Below are 26,125 nucleotides of genomic sequence, written 5' to 3'. Positions count from 1 at the left end.
CTTACAGTAAGTACAGGGACATTCCCCCGAGGCAAGTAGGGTGAAGTGCCTTGCCCAAGGACACAACGTCAGTTGGCATGACCGGGAATCGAACTGGCAACCTTCGGATTACTAGCCCGATTCTCTCACCGCTCAGCCACCTGACTTTTGTATTTTGAATTGTAAATGAGCAACAAATGTATGCTTTTAAATCCATGCAATCTTCATAAATAGTAAGTACACATTTTATATAAAATATACAGAAATATCAGTTGTAAAAATTACAGTTAATAAACGGACTCATCAGCAACCGACGCTAGCAAGCACACCCTACAATTTCCCTAGAAATTGTACCCTCTCTAATTATTATTAGGTTATATTAATAATTATTATATGGATTGAAAAGAGTGAGAATAGGAGTTAAGGGGGCCCCATGCCTGTCTTCGCCTGGGGCCCGCAAATCACTAAATCCGCCACTGACAGAGTCATACAGACACCAAGAGGAAAATGAAATGCTTTCCAGTGGAATATAGTGTTTGGGTGAGAAAGGACCCACCGCATGGGGTGGAGCTGAGCGCCACTCCCGCCCTTGAAACGAGCTTCGGAGCGTGGGGGCGGCGCTCTGCTGGGCAATGCGGAACTAGTGCTCAGCTGTACGTCAGACTGCAAAAACAGAAAACACATTTGGAAACGTCGTAGTTAGTTTGATATTAACACAGAAATTCTACAAGAGCCTTCATATAAAGACGAAAGTAAGTAACTCATTTGCTGATTTAGCTGGCTAAGCAAGACAAATACGATAGTAAGATCATTTTTGTGTGCAGATAGCTATCTTGCTGGCTTGTTAGTTGACATTAGCGAGCGGGCATCTCTGGACATTGTTGACAGGTACAAGACAGGGACAGGAGGCGGATTCTGATTAGAGAGAAGCCCGCTTTTTAACCTAAATGGTTTTCTAATGTTGTCTGTTGTATGTCAGTCGCTAGCCAAATCCTGAATAGCAACAAAAACCTAGCATGATGTGTTAGCAGCAGGGAAAGATAGTTTGGGTATGCACGTTTTAGACGTTAGCGTATCTCAACGGCAAGAGAGGGGTCATCAAGTCACTAGATAACAGCGTCACCAATTACAGGACTTAATGATGAGTGTAAATCTTCTTTTCTCCTTCATTTGCAACACATTTGCAAAACAATTGCAACACATTTGCAACACAGTGTATTTAAAGCGTCCTATTTTGAAATGCATTTTCAACATCGCTAAAACCATAAAAACCCGTCTGTCCCAACCCGTATTATACAAAAGTACAGTCCCAATACCAAATAATACTCTCTATTTGTAGGTAATTCAGATGGACTCTGCTTAATATGTATGTGTTACATACAATCTAAAATAATGACTGGAACATTAATTCCAACCATTTGAAAGACAGTTCGTTAGGTTTGAAAGAGAGTTCCCCTCCAGTGTAGAGGGTGAGCTGAATGTAGTTAGGAGTTCAGGGGGCTTTCAAAATAAAAGCGAACCATTGGAAGTTTGGTAAGTTCAATTTTTTGTTGGAGCCGAAGCACACGTCCACAACCCTCTTCACACCAGCTCCACCAGTTGAGAAACATTGAGGTAGAGGACCCATTATCCCTTCCACAGGGCCGCTTGGAGATGCCAGCAGAGAGATGCTCTGACTGGTGTGAAGCTCACTTCAAAAAGATTAGTTTCACTAAGTGGACAGTCCAGGTGGCTGCTCCGGCAGAGAGGAGCTGGCTCTAAAGTACCTGTCTGGCACGCAGCTGCACACTGGAGGAAACTGCTGTGCTGGCTGCTGGTGGTATGATGGTGTCAATGTGTGCATGTGTAATTGTGTGTGTGTGTGATGAAGATTGAGTGCATGTGTAATTTTGTGTGGGTCAGTGAGGGAAAATGTGTGGTTGGTTGTGGTTTGTCATGATTGATCCTGGTTGGTTCCGGAGAGAGATAGAGGGGGCAAGAGAGCGATAAGTATGGAGGGAGATGGAGAAGAAGGGAGGGAGAAAGGGAGATTGATGTAGAGATGGATGGAGGGAAAGAGAATTAACGCTGAGAAGCAGTATGATAAGAGAAAGGGATGATGGATAGAGAAATACAGAGCAAGAGAGAGAGAGAGATGCAGAGAGAGTGAGAGAGAGAGACGAACACAGAGAGAGGGAGACAGTGTGAGAGAGACAGAGAAAGGGAGAAACAGAGAGAGATACAGCGAGAGACACACAGACAGAGAGAGAGAACAGTTGAAGGTCCTCTTTATACCTCAGACACTCAGTCCTCATCAGTCTCTGATGTCACGCCCCACTGATCGCTCCAATTAGTCACTTTCTGCTGAATCAGTGCCACAGTCCCAGATGGGGTATCTTTAATGGAGGACCCTCCACACACACCACTTCACTCTCACCCCCTCCAAACACACCCTCTCCACACACACAGCCTCCACACACACCCCTCCAAACACCGAAAAAGGTCGTAACAGGGCAAGTTCTCCACCCTGACCACGAGAGGACAAACACATTCACACACACATGCTGCATACACACACCAGCATCTGCTGTACCCTCCTTAATTGTTAATCAGTTGTGCGTGACACTGTTGAATGAAATTACAGGCTTGTTGGAAATTAAGTTGGGAGATTATCAGCGTGGTGAGAAATGAGTTGTGGCCATGTGGAGGTCTGCTTCTGGGTAACACTGCTGGGCTAGCAGCAGCCTGGAGCTGTGGGATTGGAGGAGGAGAGGATGAGGAGGAGAGGATGAGGAAGAGAGGACGAGGAAGAGAGGACGAGGAGGAGAGGATGAGAAGAGAGGAGGATGAGAGGATGAGGAGAAGAGAATGAGGAGGAGAAGAGAGGAGGATTGAGGCGCAGGACAGGAGAGGTGGAAGGGAAAAGTAGAGCAGATGAGGAGGTTGAAATGAGGGAGAGGAGAGAGGTGCAGACAGGTGGTGTACTCTTTAGGGGGTATGGAGACATCTCTAGAGGAGTGGACTGTTCAAGTGCTGCTTTTTCTGGATGGTGTTAATTAGATTTGAGAAGGACTCAAATCCCCTTCGCTACTCTGTCTGTCTGTCTCTCTGCCTGTCTGTCTGAATAATGAGAATGGTCTCTTCTCTCCAGGATGTTCCGCTTGCGGGCATTGTCGGCCGCCACCGTGGGACTAGCACAGTTGTCTCGGCGTTACCATGGTGATGCGGTGCGGGGCTCTGGTAGGAGGAGACTGATGCTAGCTGCTCTGGTGGGCGTGGCGGGGGCGTCAGCCAGCACTGGGCTGCTCTGGAAAAGGTAGGAAGACCTCTCCCCCCCTCCCCCTCTTCCCTCTCATGCCCTCTCCCTCCTCCTCCTGATTGTTTGTTTGTTGACGTCCAGAGCGTACGCAGACGCTGGCCCCTCCGTCAGACACGCAGAGCGCCCCGAGGCGGAGGAGGCGGCGTTTGTGAAGGAAGAGGCAGAGGCAGAGTCGGAGGCGGAGTCCGAGACCTCGGTGGAGGCCAGCGGAGGAGAGGAAGAGGGGACGGAGGGAAAGAAGAAGAAGCCACGCTCAGGGTTCCGTGACCGCAAGGTAATCAATAACCCTAAAGACCCCGCCCATCAGCCAGCTGGCCAATCGGCTGGGCCGATATCCTGCTGCGTCCTTCTCAGGCGTGACCTTACGGAACGTGTCAGAAACGGGATTGTACTGTATGCAAATACAAGGGTTTATATGAGGGATGGGATGGTTCTGGAGAGGAGGATGGAGGAGAGGGCACAGGGAGAGGAGGACAGGACGAGATGAGAGAAGGGAAGAAAGAGAGGCTATGGCCATTAACCCTAAGCACACACCCACAATACATGATGGATAGAGAAGGAGAGAGAGGGAGAGCGACAGAGAGATTAATCGAGGGTCGGAGAGATGGATGGAAAGGGAGATGCAGAGACGGAGGAATGAAAAGAAGAATTACCCCTGCAGCTGCTGCTCCTGGTCTCGGGGCAGGAGCTGGGGAGCTCGGGGGGGATGTGTGTGTGTGTGTGTGTGTGTGTGTGTTGGGTGGGTGTTTGTTTCACTGTACTTTTTTTTAAGCCCCTCTCCATCCCTCATCTCTCTCTCCTCTCCTTCCATCCATCTCTCCCTGTTCTGTTCCTTCTCCACTCCTCCCTCCCCTCCCCTCGACCCCCCCTCCCCACCCTCCATCTGGGTGTAGGTGATGGAGTATGAGAACAGGATCAGAGCCTACTCCACCCCGGACAAGATCTTCCGCTACTTTGCCACGCTGAAGATCATCAGTGAGCATGGAGATGCGGAGGTCTACATGACGCCCCAGGACTTCGTACGCTCCATCACCCCCAACGAGAAGCAGCCTGAAAGTAGGCCCCCCTCCTCTCTGTTTATCTTTCTCTCTCTCTCTTTCTTTTTCTCTCTCTCCATTTATTTCTCTCTGTCTCTCTTTCATTCCCTCTCTCTCTTTCTATTTCTTAGTTTCAAATTTCTCTCTCTTTACATCTCTATTTCTCTATCTCTTCCCATCTTTCTCTGTCCGTCTATTTGGTCTTGAAGCTAAGCTTCCAGGCACTGGCCCAGAAAAGTTATAAAACCCTGTGTGTGTGCGTGCATGTGTGAGTGTGATTCCTTAGGGCTGAGGAGATGAGAAGGGGTGATTCATGATCACCACTCACTCAGGGAGAGATTCCTTTCCTCCCCTCTCCTTCACTCCTCTCCTCTCCCCTCCTCCCCTCCTCTTCTCTCCTCTCCTTTTACTTCTCCCCTCCTCCTTTCTGCCCATCTCCCCCTGTTCCTTCTCTGGTTCAGACTGGACTGCTCTGTAGTTCTATCCCTCCATCTGTCTCCTGGATTTGTGGTGAGGGGGGGGGGGGGTGCCTGGTAGGCCCGGCTGGCAGCCAGGAAGGGTGATGGAGATGTGGGGGGTTAGGAGTGTGTGGGGGGGGTCGTATTACCAAACCCTGCAGTTGGTATATTAATTAGCCGGGTTAAACTAGAGCAGGACACAGCAGTCACGCACAGAGTTGTTGGGGTGGGGGAGAGAGGGAGAGAGGGAGAGAGGGAGAGAGGGAGAGAGGGAGAGAGGGAGAGAGGGGGAGAGGGGGAGAGGGGGAGAGAGGGAGAGAGAGAGAGAGATTCATGTAGCTGGTCTCTCTCAGCACACAGTCTCTCCCATACTGGTCTCTCTCTGCACAAAGTCTCTCCCATACTGGTCTCTCTCAGCACACAGTCTCTCTCATACTGGTCTCTCTCTGCACCCCCCTCCTCCTTTTGTGCTGGCGTTTGAGTGTTGGAGCTGTCAATGAGACCGGGATCTGCTAATGGCTGCTCTCCTTTGCTTCTGAGCCTCTGTGAAGATACAGTCTATAAATACACACACACAGTCCTACAGTACATACACGGATAGAGTATATTATTTTCTCTGGATGGAGACGACTACCTCAATGCTATTTTGTCCAAATCAACATTAACATTCTGTTTCATCTCCCTTCTCTTTTCTTCTCTCCGTCTCCTTCTCTCTCTTCCGCCCTCTCTCTTTCTTTCTCTGTATCTCTCCCTCTCTCCTATCTCACTCACACTCTCTCTTCCTCCCTCTCTCTTTCTTTCTCTGTATCTCTCCCTCTCTCCTATCTCACTCACACTCACTCTCTCCTTCTCTCTCTCTCCTTCTCTCAGACCTGGGTCTGGACCAGTTCCACGTAAAACGCTATGATGGGAAGGTAAGCTGTATGTGTTTGTGCGGGCATGTGTGTGTGTGCAGAACAGGAACAATAGGATGTTACCTGGCTACTGTAAAGGCCACCTGGATGAGGCCAGTGATGTCTTTCATGAGGAGCCCTTTTCATTTATCTTCACAAAGTCTTGTCTGGGCTGGCCTCTCCTCCACCCAGTCCTCCTCCTCCTCTTCTCCTCCTCTCTCCCTCTTCTATTTCTCTTTTTATGGTCAGTGACGTTCATACTGTGCGTGTGTGTGCGTGCGTGTGTGTGTGTGCGTGTGTGTGTTTATCAACATGCTGCTCTCTAGTTGGACCATCCCACCAGGATAATAACTCAACCAGACAGTTTCTCTCATGCGTCCTGCCTCCTCCTCCCCTCCTCCCTTCCTCCTTATTCCCTCCCTCTCGTTCCCTTCATTCGTCCCTCCTCTCTCCCTTGTTCCCTCGTTCCATTCCTTCCTCCCCTCCTCCCTCTCTCGTCTTTCTTCTGTGGGTGAGACACAGGGATGGAGGGAGACGGGAGGGGAAGGGAGAAGGCGGAAGAGGTGGAGGGAGAGACTGGAAGGGTAACGGAGAGGGAGGGAGGGACTGAGAACCACTTGGTCTCATACACAAGACTCTAGAATGAAGAGAACGTTTTGGGACCATTTCCCTCTCCTCTGCTCTCCTCTTCAGAGAACCATTCTCTGGTCTAAACATTCTGGATTATGATTGGTGAGCTCTGTCCCAACACACACCAAGCAGTTTGTGCACTTTTCAGATTCATGTCCTCTGCTGGATCATGTAAATGTCACCCATATATCCAGGATTTCTCAAGCTTTAATACCAAACAAATCACTATGCTCTCTCTCTCTCTCTCTCTCTCTCTCTCTCTCTCTCTCTCTCTCTCTCTCTCTCTCTCTCTCTCTCTCTCTCTCTCTCTCTCTCTCTCTCTCTCTCTCTCTCTCTCTCTCTCTCTCTCTCTCTCTCTCTCTCTCTCTCTCTCTCTCTCTCTCCGCAGTTATTTATATTACACATACTGCAGTAGTGTTATAAATATCTAGAACAGGCAACTGCCATTTCTGTCAGTCCAGAATGAGGGGGAGTGGGGAGAAGCGGGGGGAGGGGCGGCGGGGACGAAAGGGGGGTTGAGGTAGCTTGGGTCGGGAGAGCAGGGGAGGTTGGGTGAGAAGGGGGTGGTAGTGTGAGTCTCTCTCTCTCCCCTTGTGTGTCTCTCTGTCCAGTCTTAGACCCGTCTATGAAGACATGCTTCCTCCACAGGGCGAGTGGGTGTGTGACCCCACATCCCATTCCTTCACCAGATTGACTGTGTTCTGTCGTGGGGCGGTCATGGGGTGTCTGTTCATAGGGGACTGGTCTTCCTCATCTCTTCTCCTGTGTGTGTGTGTGCATGCTTTATTTGGTAATACACATCTCCATCTAAATAGATGACCTCAGATCCAAGTGCATCATAAACTGCCCTCGTCTTAGTTTGATGTGAAAGTCTTTCTCTCACCACCTTCTCTTTGTCTCACCTCCTCTCTCTTTTTCTCTCTCTCTACACTGTTCTCTCCATTGGCTCTCACCCTCCGTCTCCCTGTCTCTTCTTCTCCCTCTCTGTCCTCTCTCCTCCTGTGGGCGTTCATTCAGCTGTTAAAGTGTAATATTGTTGTGATGTTGTTCTTTTAACTGTTCCTGTGCTTGTGCAGTCTTCTTTTCTCCATTTAACCAATAATCCTTCCATGTCTCCACCTCTCCTCTTCTCTCCTCCACCTCCCCTCTCCTCTCCTCCCCATCAATCACCCCATCCTTCCCTCCATACAATCCCTTGTTTTCTCCTCCCCAATTATTCCTCCCCGCCGATCCCCTTCTTCCTCCCCCCCTCTCTCCCCCCTCTCTCCTCTCACCCTACACTTCCACTTTCCCCCTCTCTCCTCCCTGTCTCTCTCCTCCCTGTCTCCTGTCTCTCTCCTCCCTGTCTCTCTCCTCCCCCACTCCTCCCTCCCCCTCCCTCCCTCGCCCCCCCTCTGCAGGACTTCTGGCAGGTATGAAGCGTGTGCAAGAAGCATGTGTGTTTGTGTGCTCCCCAATGAGAACTGCACTATGTCATCACTCTGCCTTCACCTCTCTGCCGCTGTTCTCTCTTTCTGTCTCTCTGACTTACTCTCTGCCCCCCACCTTCACCTATCAACATACCTGTACACAGACCTACCTGGATGCAGTCTTATCTAAACGTACCTGAAGACAGTCATATCTAGACCTATTGTACCTGGACACACACGCTCACACACGCATACAGAGTTGCATACACACACATATAGACACACACACACGGATACAGAGCCAGTGTGTCTTTGTCCCAGCGTAGTGTGAGCCCAGCTGCTTGCCATAAAGCAGATACCTGCTGCATTATTGAGAGAGGGCTAAACTCTTGTTACTCGATTATTCAGTACTGCAACACAGGGTCATCACACACGCGTGACCAGAGAACCATCCCACGCACACGCAACACACACACACACACACTTGAAAGCGGGGAAGCGAGCCTGTTTAATTGAAACTTATCTGTCAGTGCTGATGTAATAGTCATGTCCCTCACTCTCCCTTTCAGCCCTCCACTCTTCTCTTCCACTCCTCTCCTCTGCTCTTTCTCTCCCTCTCCTCTTTCTCTCCTCCTCTCCTTCTCTCCTCCTCTCCTCTTCTCTCCTTCTCCTCTCCTCCTCTTCTTTCAGCTGTTAGTCCTCTCCCATGCTTTGGAGCTGTGCCCTTCCCAGCATGCCTAGCTCATGCCTGTGTCTGAGGGTGTAGAGTAGGTGGTCCTCTGTCTGCATGGTGGTCTCGCAGGGCTGGCCACGCCCAGGAAGTGGAGCTGCTCTTCCTCCGCATGGTGCCAGCTCTCCTCGCTGCTGGGTCGACCACGCCGGCGCCTCGAGGGCCGCCATTTAATCGAGTAGTGAATAAAAGTAAACATCATGGGCTGCTGTTTTGGCAGCTTGGCTATTTAAAAATGGTGGTGTTTTCTTACAATTCTCTCTGACCAGTCAGCAGTCTGCTGCGTTTTCACTAGGGATGCACGATATATCGGCGGCCATATCGGTATCGGCTGATAAATGTTTATTTTTTGCGTTATTATCGGTCCAATAACAAAATTTTGATTATAAATTCAAGCAAATAAATTATGGATTATATCCACCCGTTGAAGCACTTATTTTTTTCTGTCAGGCAATATATTTTATTTATATAAAAGAAAGTCACCCAAAGGAATGTATAATTAATTGTCAAATTTAAGACATTTTCTAATTTTGGTCAAAGAAAGATCTAGATGTTTTATGCAGTTACGGTTTTAATAAAAGCAGTTGTCCACTGTATATGTTTGCCTTTTGTTTTTGTAATCAGACTCAGGCTTTGTATTTATCGGCATGTATCGGTTATCGGCTTCCCAATAAAAAGTTATCGCTATCTGCCAAAATGTCCATATCGGTGCATCCCTAGTTTTCACGTCACCTTTTAGTATCGCTTCAGCTGGCATGGAGCCTCAACAGAGAGGGTCCAGGACAAGGATCAGGTAGCTACTAGGGACCAGGTTTTCTTGATGGAAAACCTGAACAGGCGAGCTGAGCCGAGTCGGCACCATGCAGTGGATAAGCGCCGTAGAGTGATCCAATGTGCAGCCTGCATGTTTAGACTCCCCCACTAGCCCTCCCCAGTCCTATTGGCTGGTTATCTGACTTCAGCTGCATGGTCACTTCCTGCAGAGCATGGTTTACAAACACAGGAAGTCCTCTCCCCACATGTGGAAACACCTCCCACTTTCCACACCCTGCGGTCTTTCTTAACTGTGTGAACCCACGCCCACTCTGCGTCGTGACTGGGCAGGAGAGGTGCGGCCTTTCACTCACCTAGAATGCTCAGAGGCTGCTACCATGGAAAACAACCTGTTGTGTACCAGAGAAACTTGTTGTTTTTTAACTGTTTAATTTTCAGCCGGACACCAGTGGAGACTGGTCTCTTTACGTTCTCTCTCTATCTCTCTCTCTTTCTCACACACACACACACACACACAGAGACACACATACCCCGCCCATCCTGCAGTCTCTATTCCAGGTTGCTAGCTGCACACCTGGCCTGCTAAAGTGTGCAGCTGCCAGTGCTTAGTGGCAGTAATGCTGAGCTGGAGGGTGTTGGCGTGACAGCAGGAGTGTGGATGAGTTTGTGGGATTCGGACGTGACTGTGTGTGACCTTGCAGAACAGACCTAGCTGGTGGCTCGCCAGGTAGAGCACGTACCAGGTAGTCTGAGACCTAGCTGTGGGTGTCCGGGTTCAAACCCAGCCCAGGCCATTTCCTGTATGTCCTTCCCACTATTCCATACGTTTCCTGTCACTATACACTGTCTCTATCCTAATAAAGCAGAAATGCTGAAAATATATCTTACATATGTCCCAGAATAGACCTGGCTTAGTTGTGTGTCAGTGCTTCCAGAGCAGTAACATCACAAACACAACCAGCCTACCAATAGAATAGAACAGAACAGACCAGACCAGTTTTACAACAGACTAGACTAGACCAGATCAGACTACAATAAACCAGAGTAGAACCACACTGACCCAGCTGTGATGGAGTTGTCTAACCTCTAGATACATTATTTTCATCTCTGTCCTCTCCTCTGTGGGTCCCAGACAGACAGAAGACCAGCCGTTCTTTGGCACCAACTGGAGATGAAAGAGACTAGAGAGTTCAGGGTCCGCCTGCAGACACACACGCAAACACACAACAAAGTTGCTCAAGGTCAGACAAAAACACTTGACACACAGTAACTCATTACACACACACAGACTAGACTCAACATCCCTACAGAAACCGACTTTTTCCTGTTAGAAGGGAGAGTCAGAGTGCTGTTTAGAGCCTCAGACCTCACACACAGCAGGAACAACAGACTAGACCTCAGACACACAGCAGGAACAACAGACTAGACCTCAGACACACAGCAGGAACGGACAAGACCTCAGACACACAGCAGGAACAACAGACTAGACCTCAGACACACAGCAGGAACAACAGACTAGACCTCAGACACACAGCAGGAACGGACAAGACCTCAGACACACAGCAGGAACAACAGACTAGACCTCAGACACACAGCAGGAACAGACTAGACCTCAGACACACAGCAGGAACAGACTAGACCTCAGACACACAGCAGGAACAGACTAGACCTCAGACACACAGCAGGAACAGCAGACAAGAATATACTTCAGACACAGCAGGAACAGAAGGGCAGTCCTGTGTGGTAGTCTTTCACCCACTCTTTCTCTTTGTCTCACTCTCTTGCTCTGTCTGTATTTTTTTTTTCCCAGTTCAGAAAAGTCAATATTTACCTACAGTCATTCTGTATATTTTTCTCATTACAGATTGGTCATTCAAATAGAAAGTGGGTCTCTGTTTCAATGTTTACAGAGCCTCAGTCTTTGGTACCCAGGATTCTTTATACCTTACTTTTTCCACTTGTTTCATCTATTTCTTGTAAAGTTGTGTTTTTTTTACGATTTTAGGGGCATTTATAATCTTTTGATAGGAATAGTGTAGAGGGGACAGGAAGTGTAGGGGGGAGAGAGAGAGGGGCCGCCCCGGTGAGGCCTCAGCCTACATGGTGCATCTATCCTGTGAACCGCTGGGGCCCCCTTTACATCCAATCACCTCATTTTTGACTGGAGAGTTTGGGGTTTTGGGACGAGAGATTTTGTCTCGTTGGTGAGCAGTAAACCGAGCTAACGAAGGGAGACCCTTCTCCATCGATTTGTTGTTGCACATTATTACTTTTCTTTGTATTTCATTGATTGTTGGTCAGCCTTTTGGAGAAGATACCAGAACTTTACTTTTTAAAAATGTGCGTGTGCATTGGGAACAAACACAGTTCTGCTCTGCAAGCGCTCTATTACGATGTACTTTAAGAATTCCTGTATCTTTTATATTTTCCCATATTTGGGATTGGGAGTTGGTCCCTATATCTCACTTTCTACAACACGATACAGTAGGAAAGTCTCTCTCTCTCACTTCCTAAAACACGATACAGTAGGAAAGTCTCTCTCTCTCACTTTCTACAACACGATACAGTAGGAAAGTCTCTCTCACTTCCTACAGCACGATACAGTAGGAAAGTCTCTCTTTCACTTCCTACAACACGATACAGTAGGAAAGTCTCTCACCTTCTACAACACAATACAGTAGGAAAGTCTCTCTCACTCACTTCCTACAACACGATACAGTAGGAAAATCTCTCACTTCCTACAACACGATACAGTAGGAAAGTCTCTCTCACTTTCTACAACACGATACAGTAGGAAAGTCTCTCTCTCACATTCTACAACACCATACAGTAGGAAAGTCTCTCTCACTTTCTACAACACGATACAGTAGGAAAGTCTCTCTCTCACTTTCTACAACACGATACAGTAGGAAAGTCTCTCTCTCACTTTCTACAACACGATAAAGTAGGAAAGTCTCTCACTTTCTACAACACGATACAGTAGGAAAGTCTCTCACTTTCTACAACACGATACATTAGGAAAGTCTCTCACTTCCTACAACACGATACAGTAGGAAAGTCTCTCTCACTTTCTACAACACGATACAGTAGGAAAGTCTCTCTCTCACATTCTACAACACGATACAGTAGGAAAGTCTCTCTCACTTTCTACAACACGATACAGTAGGAAAGTCTCTCACTTCCTACAACACGATACAGTAGGAAAGTCTCTCTCACTTCTTACAACACGATACAGTAGGAAAGTCTCACTTTCTACAACACGATACAGTAGGAAAGATTTTTGTCTCACTATCTCACTGTTATCTGGGTTGGGCTGGTCTAGAGCAGCTGGTAATCAGTAATGGGGCTGTTCCCACACACTCAAAACACACACAACACACACAGGGCCTCATGTACTAACGCTTTTGCGCCCACTTCAGGCGTAGTTGTTTCGCAACGTGCGCGTAAACGCATGGCGAGGTATGTACAAACATGCCGCACTGAGGTAAAAGCGCAGACTGCCAGTCGCGGAAACTGAAAATGGCAAATTGTGCTTTTCCGTGTCATGCATATGCATTTATGGGAGGGTCAGGGGGAAAGTGAGAGTTTCCCATAAGAGATGGGAGGGGATGCGTAAAGTGCGCCTAATTATGTATTCCGCGGTATGTACAAAAACCGCCCGTGAAAGCGCACCTCTATTTTGCGGTGAAAATTCAGCGCCTCTTAAAAGCAGGTGTAAACCTGGATGCGGGGTCTTCGCATATGCCTCCTGGCAGCAGTAATCCGAGCAAGACGAAGACATAGGCCAAGGAGACGAGCTGAAAGGATTTTTGCCACAAGGATCACACTTTTTCAGTTGAGTGAACACTAAATCATTTTGCGTTACAGATTAAACAGCCATGCAATATTACAGTTACTGGAATTTGTAATTTCGGTCAAGATGACATTTTTTTTGTGTCTGTGTTTAATTCCGGCGTTGTATAATATTTAAATTTGCTGTTACCTCAAGAACAAGCACATACATTTTGTTATCACAAAGTCTTTGTTTCCGCTGTTTTGACTTTGGTGGATGATCTATGATAGAAAGAGCGCATTTAAATGCTCGCAATTTATGGTATAGTGGGCGGAGAAAGGCGCTGATTACCGGGTGAACTGCAGATTTGGTAAATACAACGTAAACTGAATTATCACAGCGTGCGCTTTGTACGGGGTTGGCCATGGCTCTGATAACGTTACATTTGCAAATGTACATACATGAGGGCCACAGTGTAGATTACCACCATCAACCAGTCAGGGCACAGATAAAGATGTGGACAGAGCCACTAGTGTCTAAAGGATGGTTGCTGTTTGTTCATGTTTTATGGGGCTGTCATCAGAGCTTCGAAGGTGCATGCCAAGGGGCACTCTGTAGAGATACTGCTCCATAAAACAACACACCACACACACACCATACACACAACAAACGCTTCGCGTTTGCAGGGCTTTGATTTAGACCTTGTTTATGTGGTGACTCCGAGTATCTGGCACCCGGTATCTGTCACTCGCTGTCATGGTGAACTTGGGAGATGTAGATCTCTCTGGATCCTGGTAGTTGGGAGAAGTAGATCTCTCTGGATCCTGGTAGTTGGGACAAGTAGATCTCTCTGGATCCTGGTAGTTGGGAGACGTAGATCTCTCTGGATCCTGGTAGTTGGGACAAGTAGATCTCTCTGGATCCTGGTAGTTGAGAGCTGACAGCCTCAGCTGAGTGGTATGTTAAATTCAGGAAGTTGCAGAGTGTAAATGTAGTATTTTGTTGCTGACCATAAAGAATGTGACAAAGCCCCTTAGTAATAGACTTCTAATTGTGTGTGTGTGTGTGTGCGCGCCTGGCTGGAGGTTCAGCCATGTGAGTAGAGCCGCATGAAACAGAAAGTCTGGCCTTCTGCACGCATGCCGAGGGCTGCCCCTCGCTGAGAAGTTAGACCACTGAAGTTTGGCCTAGTTGGGCCTCCATACACCAGGGAAGGCCTTGACGGTGTGAGTGATAAGGGAAATGGAACAAGGTGTAGCCTGGCCTGGTCTAACCAAGTTGGACTCGCCTAGCCTAACAAGGCCTGGCCTAGTCTGAATTAAGTTAACCTGGCCTGGCCTAACCTAGCTTGAACTATGTTAGCCTAGCCTACCCTAGTGTTTCTGCCTCAGCAGCCAGAGGAGATATCCCTCTGTGACAGTGAAGTAGCGAGACTCAGCCTACAGGACTCAGCATAGCGTGACCGATTTCCCTCTCTCACACACACATACATGTACACACACATGGGCGTACACACACATACACAGGAGGCAGTACTGTTAATTAACTGCAGTAAGGATTGTAGTTATGAGAGGCTGGGAGCAGAGGGAGAGGCTTTGTCTGAAGCAGGACTTAATATGAGCTGGAGCACAGAGAGACTGTCTGCCAGCACACACACCATACACACACACACACACCATACACACACACACACACCACACACACACACACCATACACACACACCACACACACACCATACACACACACACCACACACACACCATACACACACACAATACACACAAACACACCATACAAAAACACACCATACACACACCATACACACACCATAGACACACACACCATACACACACAGACACACCATACACACGCCATACACACACACGCCACATACACACACACACACCACGCACACATACACACCACACACACACAAAACACACTATGCACACACAAAGGAATACTGACTCCAACACAGAGATCAAAGCATTGCCTGTGTCTAGATTTATTGGCTGCCAGGTTTATCGGTTGTGAGTGTGTGTGTGTGTGTGTGTGTGAGTGTGTGTGTGCGTGTGTGTGTGTGTGTGTGTGTGTGTGTGTGTGTGAGTGTGTGTGTGTGTGTGTGTGTGTGTGTGTGTGAGTGTGTGTGTGTGTGTGTGTGTGTGTGTGTGAGTGTGTGTGTGTGTGTGTGTGTGTGTGTGTGAGTGTGTGTGTGTGTGTGTGTGTGTGTGTGTGTGTGAGTGTGTGTGTGTGTGTGAGTGTGTGTGTGTGTGCGTGCGTGTGTGTGTGCGTGTGTGTGTGTGTGTGTGTGAGTGTGTGTGTGTGTGTGTGTGTGTGCGTTGGACATCTCCCCTCGGTGTTGGACCCAGCAGAGTGGAGCTTCCTCAGAAGCCCTGGGTTAGCATCATGAGAGGGAGGGGGAGGGAGGGAGGGGGAAGGAAGAGCGGGAGGGAGGGGTGGTGAGAGGGTTAGCTGATGAAGGGAGTGTGGGAGGGATGGTGAGAGGGTTAGCTGATGAAGGGGGGTGTGGTGAGAGGGTTAGCTGATGAAGGGAGTGAGGGAGGGATGGTGAGAGGGTTAGCTGATGAAGGGAGGGAGGGATGATGAGAGGGTTAGCTGATGAAGGGAGTGAGGGAGGGATGGTGAGAGGGTTAGCTGATGAAGGGAGGGAGGGATGGTGAGAGGGTTAGCTGATGAAGGGAGGGAGGGATGGTGAGAGGGTTAGCTGATGAAGGGAGTGAGAGTGGTGGTGAGAGGGTTAGCTGATGAAGGGAGTGAGAGACTGATGATGAGAGGGTTAGTGTGTGTGTGTGTGTGTGTGTGTGTGTGTGTGTGTGTGTTTGACTGTGTGTGTGTGTGTGTGAGTGTGTGAGAGTGAATGTTGAATGAAGGACAGATTCTACATTAGGTTTAGGAGGCTAGTCCAGCATGTTCACCTAGAGTGTGTTCTCTGTCTCACACACACACACACACACACACACCCCATCCTGCTGCACCAGCTGGCTCTTGTCCCACTTTGGGTTCCCTCTATTTCAGCCCCACATATTAATCTCTCTCTCTTGGGTGTGTGGATGGCTGGAAGGGGTGTGTGTGTATGTGTGTGTGAGTTATGAGGATGGGTGTGTGTGTGTGTGTGTGGAGGAGGGGGGGTTGTTCTATACCCATAGCACTGTGGTCAGGATTGTTTTAACCCATATCTTTTTCCCTCCTCTCCTTATTGGACCTGGTCAGACAGAGGTAATTCCCTGGGTACCCCCCCTCCCCTCCCTCCCTCCCTCCCTCCCCCCCCAGGCATGACCCCTCCTCACCTTCACCCCCCCCCCCCTCACTCCTCCTCCCCCTCATATCTCCTCACCCCCCCTCCCCCCTTCTACCCCTATAGATCTCTCTAGTCAGACGTGATCTCACTGTGATGTGTATGTCACTGTGATCTGTGCATGTGGTGGGTCAGTTCTCATGCAGTGCTGTAGTGATACACATGTTAACCACCACATCTTCCACTGGTCTCCTCTGTGTCACCAAGTGTCTGTGCGAGCGTCCACGCGCTCCAAATGTGTTGTCAACATATGATGTCATATGTCTTGAGAACTATGATGTGTGTGTGAGAGCAAATGAGTGTGTGTGTGTGTGTGTGCGTGTGTTTCCGGCTGTGTATATTGGCTCCACTGTAAGTGTTGTATTGAGAACCCTGTCTAGCCCCCAGTAACCCTGTCTCCGACTCTCTCTCTCTGGTGTGTGTGTGTGTGTGTGTGTGTGTGTGGAGTGACCTCATGTGTACACTGCACCTGCATGACCGTCGGACTGTCCTCGTCTGCCTCTCTCTACCGTGTGTGTGTGTGTGTGTGTGTGTGTGTGAGCGTGTGTGTGAGCCTGCTCCTGAAGAAGAGGCTTGAAGGAAAGCTCTGTGTCGGAGCACACTCCTCAGATCACACACACACACACAAACGGAGCTCCCCAGTCCTGACGGCTGTCGTGGAGGGCTGGTAGGCCTGTCCTGGACACACCTCTCACCTTCTCCTCTCCTCTCTCCTCCCTGCGAGAGTAGAAGATCGCCCAGGAGAGGGAGAAGTTTGCAGATGAAGACAGCATCTTCTTCTCTCTGGGAGAGTGTGGTCTCATCTCCTTCTCTGACTACATCTTCCTCACCACAGTGCTCTCCAGTACGTACCTGTCTCCCTGTTAACCTGTCTGTTTACCTGTCTGTCTGTCTGCCTGTTAACCTGTCTGTTTACATGTCTTTCTATCTGTTAACCTGTCTGTCTGCCTTCCTGTCTCTGTCTGTCTGTCTCTGTGTGTCTGTCTTTATCTGTAAGTGTGTGTGATAATAGGCTTCTAATGGTGTGTGTGTGTGTGTTCAGCCCCACAAAGGAACTTTGAGATCGCCTTCAAGATGTTTGACCTGAATGGAGATGGGGAAGTAGATCTGGAGGAGTTTGAGCAGGTCAGGAGACAAACACACTCTCAACACACACACACACACACACACTGTTAAAACAGCCTCTCAACACACACACACACTCTGTCAACACACACTCTCACACGGCTGCACACTCTCAGCACACGCCACACCTCACGCGTGTGACCTTTGGCCCCAGGTCCAGAGCATCATCAGGTCTCAGACCAGCGTGGGGATGCGTCACAGGGACCGCTCCACCACGGGCAACACCCTGAGGAACGCCGGCTGCAGCTCCGCCCTCACCACATACTTTTTCGGTCAGGACCTGAAGGGCAAGCTGACGATAGGAGCCTTCCTGGAGTTCCAGAGGAAGCTGCAGCATGATGTGCTGAAACTGGAGGTGAGGGGGGGGGGTGGTGGTGGAGGAGAGGGTAGGGGAGGAGAGGGTAAGGGGGAGAGGAGAGGGGAGGGTGGGGGGAGAGGAGAGGGGAGGGAGGGGGAAGGGGGAGAGGGGAGGGGAGGGTGGGGGGAGGGGGTCCACCACTGTAACATAAGACCTTACACCACTCTATACTCTCCTTGCCTCCATCTATTCTCCCTTCTCTCTCCTTATACCCTGCCTCCCTCTCTCCCTGCCCCCCCTCTCTCTGCCCCCTCTCTCTCCTTATACCCTGCCCCCCTCTCTCTGCCCCCTCTCTCTCCTTATACCCTGCCCCCCTCTCTCTGCCCCCCCCCTCTCTCTGCCCCCCCTCTCTCTGCCCCCTTCTCTCTCTGCCCCCCTCTCTCTGCCCCCTTCTCTCGCTGCCCCCCTCTCTCTCTGCCCCCTTCTCTCTCCTTATACCCTGCCCCCTTCTCTCTCTGCCCCCTTCTCTCTCCTTATACCCTGCCCCCCTCTCTCTGCCCCCCCCTCTCTCTGCCCCCCCCTCTCTCTGCCCCCTTCTCTCTCCTTATACCCTGCCCCCCTCTCTCTGCCCCCCCCTCTCTCTGCCCCCCCCTCTCTCTGCCCCCTCTCTCTCCTTATACCCTGCCCCCCTCTCTCTGCCCCCCCCTCTCTGCCCCCTTCTCTCTCTGCCCCCCTCTCTCTGCCCCCTTCTCTCGCTGCCCCCCTCTCTCTCTGCCCCCTTCTCTCTCCTTATACCCTGCCCCCTTCTCTCTCTGCCCCCTTCTCTCTCCTTATACCCTGCCCCCCCTCTCTCTGCCCCCCCCTCTCTCTGCCCCCCCCTCTCTCTGCCCCCTTCTCTCTCTGCCCCCCTCTCTCTCTGCCCCCTTCTCTCTCCTTATACCCTGCCCCCTTCTCTCTCTGCCCCCTTCTCTCCTTATACCCTGCCCCCCTCTCTCTCTGCCCCTTTCTCTCTCTGCCCCCTTCTCTCTCTGCCCCCTTCTCTCGCCTTATACCCTGCCCCCCTCTCTCTCTGCCACCCTATCTCTCTGCCCCCCTCTCTCTCTGCCCCCCTCTCTCCCTGCCCCTCTCTCTCTCTGCCCCCCTCTCTCCCTGCCCCCCTCTCTGCCCCTCTCTCTCTGCCCCCCTCTCTCCCTGCCCCCCTCTCTCCCTGACCCCCTCTCTCTCTGCCCCCCTCTCTCTCTGCCCCCCAGTTTGAGAGGAACGACCCTGTGGATGGGAGGGTGACGGAGAGGCAGTTTGGAGGCATGCTGCTGGCCTACAGTGGTGTCCAGTCACGCAAGCTCAAACAGATGCAGAAGGGCCTGAAGAAGATGTTCAAGGATGCCCAGGTGCGTACGTGTGTGTGTGTATGTAAGTGTGTGTGTGTGTATGTACGTGTGTGTGTTTTTGGGTTTGGGGGTGGGTTGATAGGACAGGAGAATTTTCTGTGACAGTGTGTACGTGTGTGTGTGTGTTCGGGAGGGGGGTGGCTTGAAAGGACAGGAGAATTTGCTGTGACAGTGTGTAGGTGTGTGACAGTGACGTGTGTGTGTGTAGGTGTGTGACAGTGACGTGTGTGTGTAGGTGTAACAGACTGAAAGGCAATTCATCACTAAGAGGACAGCAGAGTCTGTCTTACTCTGCCTGCCTGCCTGCCTGCCTGTCTGCCTGCCTGTCTGCCTGTGTGCCTGCCTGTCCATCTCTCTATCCCTCTCTCTCCATCTCTCTATCCCTCTATCCCTCTCTTTCCATCTCTCCCTCTCGTCTGTCTGCCTCTGCCCTGTCTCTCAGTAGCTAAAGAGACTAGAAACAGGGAGACAGAGAGAGACAGACAGACAGAGAGACAGAGAGAGAGACAGAGAGAGAGACAGAGAGAGAGAGAGAGAGAGAGAGAGAGAGAGAGAGAGAGAGAGAGAGAGAGAGAGAGAGAGAGACAGAGAGAGGATGAAACCATAAGTGTGTCGTCGGTGTGTGGTTATCTGTAGTGTAGTAATGATGATAATGATGATTAGTAGTTGCGTCGTTTTCTGTAATTTAGTGCTGCTGTCAGATTTGAAGCCAACAACACTGCAGTCTGGGGGGGGGATGGATTGGTAACTTGCTATCTTTCAGCTGTGTCTGCTAAGTTAATGAAATGAGTTATGAGCTATTCAGCCAGCTGCTTCTCTATGATCCACTCAGTTCATCAGCAGTGCCTGTGTATAGTACTAGTGTGTGTGGTGTTGGTTTGTGGCACAAGTGTGTGTGTGGAGCAAGTGTGTATGTGTGTGTTTCTTCTGTCTAACATATGTTCACACACACACACACACATCTGCTGTAGTTCTTACTTCACTCTCTCCTTCTCCCCCTTCTCTCTCTCCTTCTCTCCCTTCACTCTCTCCTTCTCCCCCTTCACTCTTTCCTTCTCTCTCTCCTTCTCCCGCTTCACTCTCTCCTTCTCCCCCTTCACTCTCTCCTTCTCTCCTTCTCTCTCTCCTTCTCCCCCGTCACTCTCTCCTTCTCTCCCTTCACTCTCTCCTTCTCTCCCTTCACTCTCTCCTTCTCCCCCTTCCTTCTCTCCTTCTCTCTCCCCCTTCACGCTCTCCTTTTCCCTCCCTCCTTCCCTCATCCCTCTCTTCTGTGTACAGGGCATCACCTTTGAGGAGCTGGAGAACTTCTTCACGTTTCTGAAGAATGTCAACGACGTGGACACAGCTCTCAGTTTCTATCACATGGCCGGTGCCTCCATCGACAAAGGTACAAACATAACCTCCTCTATCTATATACCTCCCCCCCCCTCTCTCTCTCTCTCTCTCTCTACAGTACCTACCTACCCTCCTCTCTCTTTCTCTCTCTCTACCTTTCTTTATCTCTCTCTCTACCTTTACCTCTCTACCTCTACCTCTTTTTCTCTCTCTACCTCTCTTTATATCTCTCTCTACCTCTCTCTCTACCTCTCTTTATCTCTCTCTCTCTCTCTCTACCTCTCTTTATCTCTCTCTCTGCCCTCCCAGTGCAGACTGTCCGTTTAGTGCTCAGCCATCCAGATCTCTGCATCTCATTGCTCCTGGCTCAGCTCTCAGATCCTCTCCCCTTCTCCTCCTCCTCCCTTCCCCTCCCCTCCTACTCCCTTCCCTTCCCATCCTTCTCCGAGAGAGTCAGAGACTGTGACTCTCTCCTGGTGCTGGGAGGGGAAGACTGTGACTCTCCTGGTGCTGTGAGGGGAAGACTGTGATTCTCCTGGTGCTGGGAGGGGAAGACTGTGACTCTCCTGGTGCTGGGAGGGGAAGACTGTGACTCTCTCCTGGTGCTGGGAGGGGAAGACTGTGACTCTCTCCTGGTGCTGGGAGGGGAAGACTGTGACTCTCTCCTGCTGCTGGGAGGGGAAGACTGTGACTCTCCTGGTGCCGGGAGGGGAAGACTGTGACTCTCTCCTGGTGCTGGAAGGGGAAGACTGTGACTCTCCTGGTGCCGGGAGGGGAAGACTGTGACTCTCCTGGTGCCGGGAGGGGAAGACTGTGACTCTCTCCTGGTGCTGGAAGGGGAAGACTGTGACTCTCTCCTGGTGCCGGGAGGGGAAGACTGTGACTCTCTCCTGGTGCCGGGAGGGGAAGACTGTGACTCTCTCCTGGTGCCGGGAGGGGAAGACTGTGACTCTCTCCTGGTGCCGGGAGGGGAAGACTGTGACTCTCCTGGTGCCGGGAGGGGAAGACTGTGACTCTCTCCTGGTGCCGGGAGGGGAAGACTGTGACTCTCTCCTGGTGCCAGGAGGGGAAGACTGTGACTCTCCTGGTGCTGGAAGGGGAAGACTCTGATTCTCCTGGTGCTGGGAGGGGAAGACTGTGACTCTCTCCTGGTGCTGGAAGGGGAAGACTGTAACTCTCCTGGTGCCGGGAGGGGAAGACTGTAACTCTCCTGGTGCCGGGAGGGGAAGACTGTGACTCTCTCCTGGTGCTGGAAGGGGAAGACTGTAACTCTCCTGGTGCCGGGAGGGGAAGACTGTAACTCTCCTGGTGCCGGGAGGGGAAGACTGTGACTCTCCTGGTGCCGGGAGGGGAAGACTGTGACTCCTGCGGGTGTCTCATATCCTCGGTAGTTTTGATCCTCAGTAGGCAGAAGCCTCTTGTCTGGATGAACAGATCAGGTTCACCAGGAATGTCTCTGTAACTCTGTATGGTCATTCTAGATAAATCTGTTACTCTGTAGTTTCACACTTACGATAATTTCTCGTACTTTTTCACTCTCTTCTGCACTCCCACCCACCCACCCTCCATCCATCCCTCCTCTCCTCTCCTCCATCCTTCCCTCCCTCCCCCCCTCCAGCCACTATGAAGCAGGTAGCCCGGACGGTGGCCAAGGTGGAGCTATCTGACCACGTGTGTGATGTGGTGTTCGCTCTCTTCGACTGTGATGGTGAGCAGCTACTCTCTCTTTCTCTCTCTCTCTCTCTCTCTCTCTCTCTGCCTCATCCCTCTAGCATCCACTGCTTATTTACGGCTCCTTCCATCTCTCTCGGCCTTCATCCTCCATCTGCTTCTCCCCCTCCTCGTGTCCTCGTCTCCCAGGTAACGGGGAGCTGAGTAATAAGGAGTTCATCTCCATCATGAAGCAGCGTCTGATGCGTGGTCTGGAGAAGCCCAAGGACATGGGCTTCACCCGGCTGGTGCGAGCCATGTGCAAGTGTGCCCAGGACACCGCATGGGACTTTGCCTCCCCCAAGACCCAGTAGGGAGGGGGGAGGGGAGTGTGTTTGTGTGTTGGGTAATGTGCATATATGTGTGTGTGTGGATGCAGATGAGCGTGTGTATGGTGGGGTAGGGAGACTACAAAGGCCGTCAAAGTCCTCCTCTTCAAAGCGGCGACCCTGACTGTTAATGGTGAACTTGTTAAGACAGCAGCTCGTTAAGATGTCAGCTCGTTAAGACAGCAACTCGTTAGCATAATCAATCACGCATGTCAATGTGGTTGGAGCTCTGCCATCCAGGGGCACATGCTGATGTTGCTGTTTGTGTCCTCAGAAGCTCTCCATAGATGCCCGCCCAAAGGCATTGTGGGTCTTCATATATTGACAACCTCCATGTTGTCTCTGCTTCACTCCGACAAGGCTCTGCTATTAAAGACTATTATTATTCCAGAATGACTTTATAAGACTGATGTATAAAAGAATGACTCCATAATAAAAGGATTATTTCCATAAGAGCGGATGTGTTGTGTCTGTCATGAGGTGCAGCTTTCATGTTCTGAACTGACACCAGCCACTTGACAACCGAAGAGGCCGATCTGAAGCTCTCTGCATGCGGAGATATGGGTGAGTACACACTCCCAAGAGGGGATTCTGTGCGTGTTCTGAAAGTGAGTGAAATGAAAGATAAAGAGGGGTGTGTGTGGAGAGGATGTGTGTGTGTGTGAGAGAGTGGGTGTGTTTGAGAGAGGGTATGTGTGTGTGTGAGAGATAATGTAGTGTGTGTGTGTGTTAAGAGATTGTGAGAGTGTTTGTGTTCGAGTGTAGGTTAGAGACTGTTAGTGTGTGTGTTTGAGAATGTGTGTTGGTGTGTGTGTGTTAGAAAGTGTGTTAGTGTGTGTGTGTTAGAGAGTGTGTGGGGGCAGCACCACTCAGCAGTTCTGTTAAATTGAAGTGGACAGGATGACCAGTCCTCGCCCCATTAAAACAATTTGATGCATTCATCCTCTCCTGCACACACACAATTTCAACACACACTTTGTCTCAACACACACACACACAATACACACACACCCACTCTCAACACACAAAAAAAGTTCTCAACTACAGCGCCCTGAAACACACGTACCACTGCAGTGCCCTTAACAAACTAAACACACTGACAGTTTGAGAGACTTGAGTGGTCGCAGACAGGAGTCCCATCCATCCATTCCCTGCTACAGACTAGAACTGGACCAGAACCCAAACACAGGGACTAGAACAGGGTCAGCGAGAACCTTGCAGAACTGAAGCTTTTGTGGTTAGGACCAGTACCCAGGGAGACTGGAGATGTCTCTGTGTGTGTGACTATATATGGCTGTGCCTCAGAGAGGCTACATGAGGGACAGTGCCTGTGTGGGAGAGCTCTGTGGGCTTTCCTCTGGTGTGTATAGAGGCCTGCTCCTGATGTTTACAGAGGCTTTGAAACACTTGAGCCCATAGATCCCTGCCACAGACGCTGTGTGTATGGGTCTGTATGCAGGGCTTGAAATTGCGACCATTTTGGTCGCATATGCTCCTGAAATTGTATCTGTGCGACCTAAAGTATATTTGGGAGCATTTGTGCCAGTGCAAATAATTGTTAGTGAGACCTGTTTTAATTTCTTTACAAAACGCTCGCTAATTAGCCTACTGAACAGTAGGCCTATGTATAGGTTGACCATACGTCTGGATTTCGTTCTCGCGTAGGCTTTCAGATGCCAAAATGAAAGACCTCCTTCAAACCTACGTGGAGTTCAGAACTACACTTTGCCACTAAGAGCAGCAAAGATCTATATAGCTTTGTCGCATTGATATAGACGTGAGTAGTAGCCTACTAGTAGGGGGAATGGGGCTTTAGAGCAGCATGCCTGCGCTACGCAACGGCACAAATGGAAAATGCTAGTTCTGCCGGGCACTCTTGCTTAACATAATTCTTTGCTCCGAACACAACAGCGGATGATAAAACAACCGCTGCCGAGCTGACCAAATTATATCTATTACAATTGAAATAGTTTGGTACTGTCTTATTTTCTTATCTATCTTTTTACTAAACTTGTCTCACCAAAGACAACAGAAAATCAGTGCACTTGTATTGAAGTATTGAATCTGTATTCACATTACAAATGTTGACTGACTAAAATGACTAATGTTGTTGTCCCCCTCCCATTCAACAACTTTTTGGGATTGCCCTCTCTCCTGCACCTCTCTCAGCATCTCTGGTGAGGAGGGGAGCAGGGTGAGGAGGGGAGCAGGGTGAGGTAAAGCCTCCCTTTTGGACCCTGTCCTCCTTTTAAGGGTCATGCTTCTGGTCACCCTAAGTAGGTATGTGCCTGCTGTGAGCTGATAATGAGACCGGTTTCACGTTTGAACGTTACATAACTAGTTAAACATCTTTAAGTTCTTGACATCAATGCAGATTTTACGTTGATTTAAATTAGCCGTCAATCACTCCATGACACTGCGCTCCGTCGCGTAACAGGGAGCTAACGCGCGCAAAATTTGAAGGTAAAATGACGATACGACCATTTTCGGTGGGTGCTCTTAAACGTGTTGGTGCTTCAATATTTTTTAAGTTGGGATCACCGGTGCTACCAAGTAAAAAAGTTGATTTCAAGCCCTGTTATGTGCTGAGGCCCCACCAGCCTGTGCACCACATGCCTCCTGTGCTGCAGATGAACAGTCAACTCCTCTGCAAACCTGTTTCAAATTAAGTTAACCCTTGTGTTATCTTCGGGTCATTCTGACCCATCAGTCATTGTGACCCACCTTCGTATTGCGACAAATTTACCTCATACAAAAACAAAGTGAAGCATTTTCTTTTAACTGTCGGGCTGTCTCAGACCCCCCACATTGGAATGGTTAAAATAATTATTTTTATTTGTATTGGGTAAAATTGGGTAAACACAACGATGGTTCGTTATGAACCTTTGGGTCATGTGACCCGAAGGCAGCACGAGGGTTAACAAAATCTGTCTAATATTAAGTCTTTCTATCGCATACTATCATACGTATACAGATACATGTAGCACAGGGGGATTTGAACCTGCTAGAGCGTGGGGGGTGGGAAGGAACAAAACTGTTTGTACTACTGAGAGTTGCATTTTAACGTTGGATTAGAATGTCTTGAACGTCTGTGAGAAAGCAAGGCAAACGCTCACAGGTCATCTCCTGGAGTTTTATATGACCTCAGCTGTGAAGGGGAAATCTTGCGGAATGTGAGAAACGAGACAGATTTGTTTAGAAATCATAGGTGTGACCTGTATCCTGTAAGTCAGGATGGAGCCATACTATTGATTAGTTGATCATAGGGAGGACTTTGTGACACGTATACTGATTGGATCAACAGATGGATCAACAGATGTCACCTCTGACCTTAGTCTAAACATGTCTCCACAATGGTCAGTCTTCACTAAGGGAACCAGACCGTTGGTCACTTTAGTGACCAATCCATTGTGGAAACAATCCTTTAAATATCAGCGCTGAGGATCAGTTGGGCATCATAACTTGTGAGACGCTACTTCATATCCCATCATGGCCAGGTAACAAACAGCGTGTAAAAAAAATAAAAAATTTGATGTAATGGTTGTGCCGTTAATAAATATCAGTTTGAAGGACATTCAGTTTAACGATTCTAAACTTTCCACCACAGGGGGGGGGCGGGCTCAAAAGCAGAGCCCCTGGTCACC

At 49.7% G+C, this 26,125-nt stretch overlaps 1 protein-coding gene across 2 annotated transcripts; it reads left to right on the top strand.

Moving 5' to 3' along the window:
• The first annotated feature begins 606 nt into the window (after positions 1-606).
• Positions 607-22,934, top strand: micu1 (mitochondrial calcium uptake 1). 2 transcript variants are annotated; one of them, XM_067237030.1, is made up of 13 exons: positions 607-731; positions 3,110-3,274; positions 3,359-3,551; positions 4,171-4,333; positions 5,643-5,686; positions 7,696-7,707; positions 17,026-17,140; positions 17,339-17,421; positions 17,576-17,776; positions 18,970-19,107; positions 20,386-20,494; positions 22,061-22,150; positions 22,303-22,934. In XM_067237030.1, the coding sequence occupies exons 2-13, from the start codon at positions 3,111-3,113 to the stop codon at positions 22,464-22,466; spliced, it is 1,476 nt and encodes a 491-aa protein (XP_067093131.1). In that variant the 5' UTR covers positions 607-731; position 3,110; the 3' UTR covers positions 22,467-22,934. The 2 variants fall into 2 exon arrangements, with proteins under 2 accessions (XP_067093131.1, XP_067093133.1); XM_067237032.1 differs by lacking the exon at positions 7,696-7,707.
• The last annotated feature ends 3,191 nt before the right edge of the window (positions 22,935-26,125 follow it).

This window comes from Osmerus mordax, chromosome 5 (genome assembly GCF_038355195.1).
Source record: "Osmerus mordax isolate fOsmMor3 chromosome 5, fOsmMor3.pri, whole genome shotgun sequence".
NCBI lineage: Eukaryota > Metazoa > Chordata > Actinopteri > Osmeriformes > Osmeridae > Osmerus > Osmerus mordax.
The sequence above is the reverse complement of the archived record's forward strand: the minus strand, read 5'-3'. Positions and strand labels throughout refer to the sequence as shown.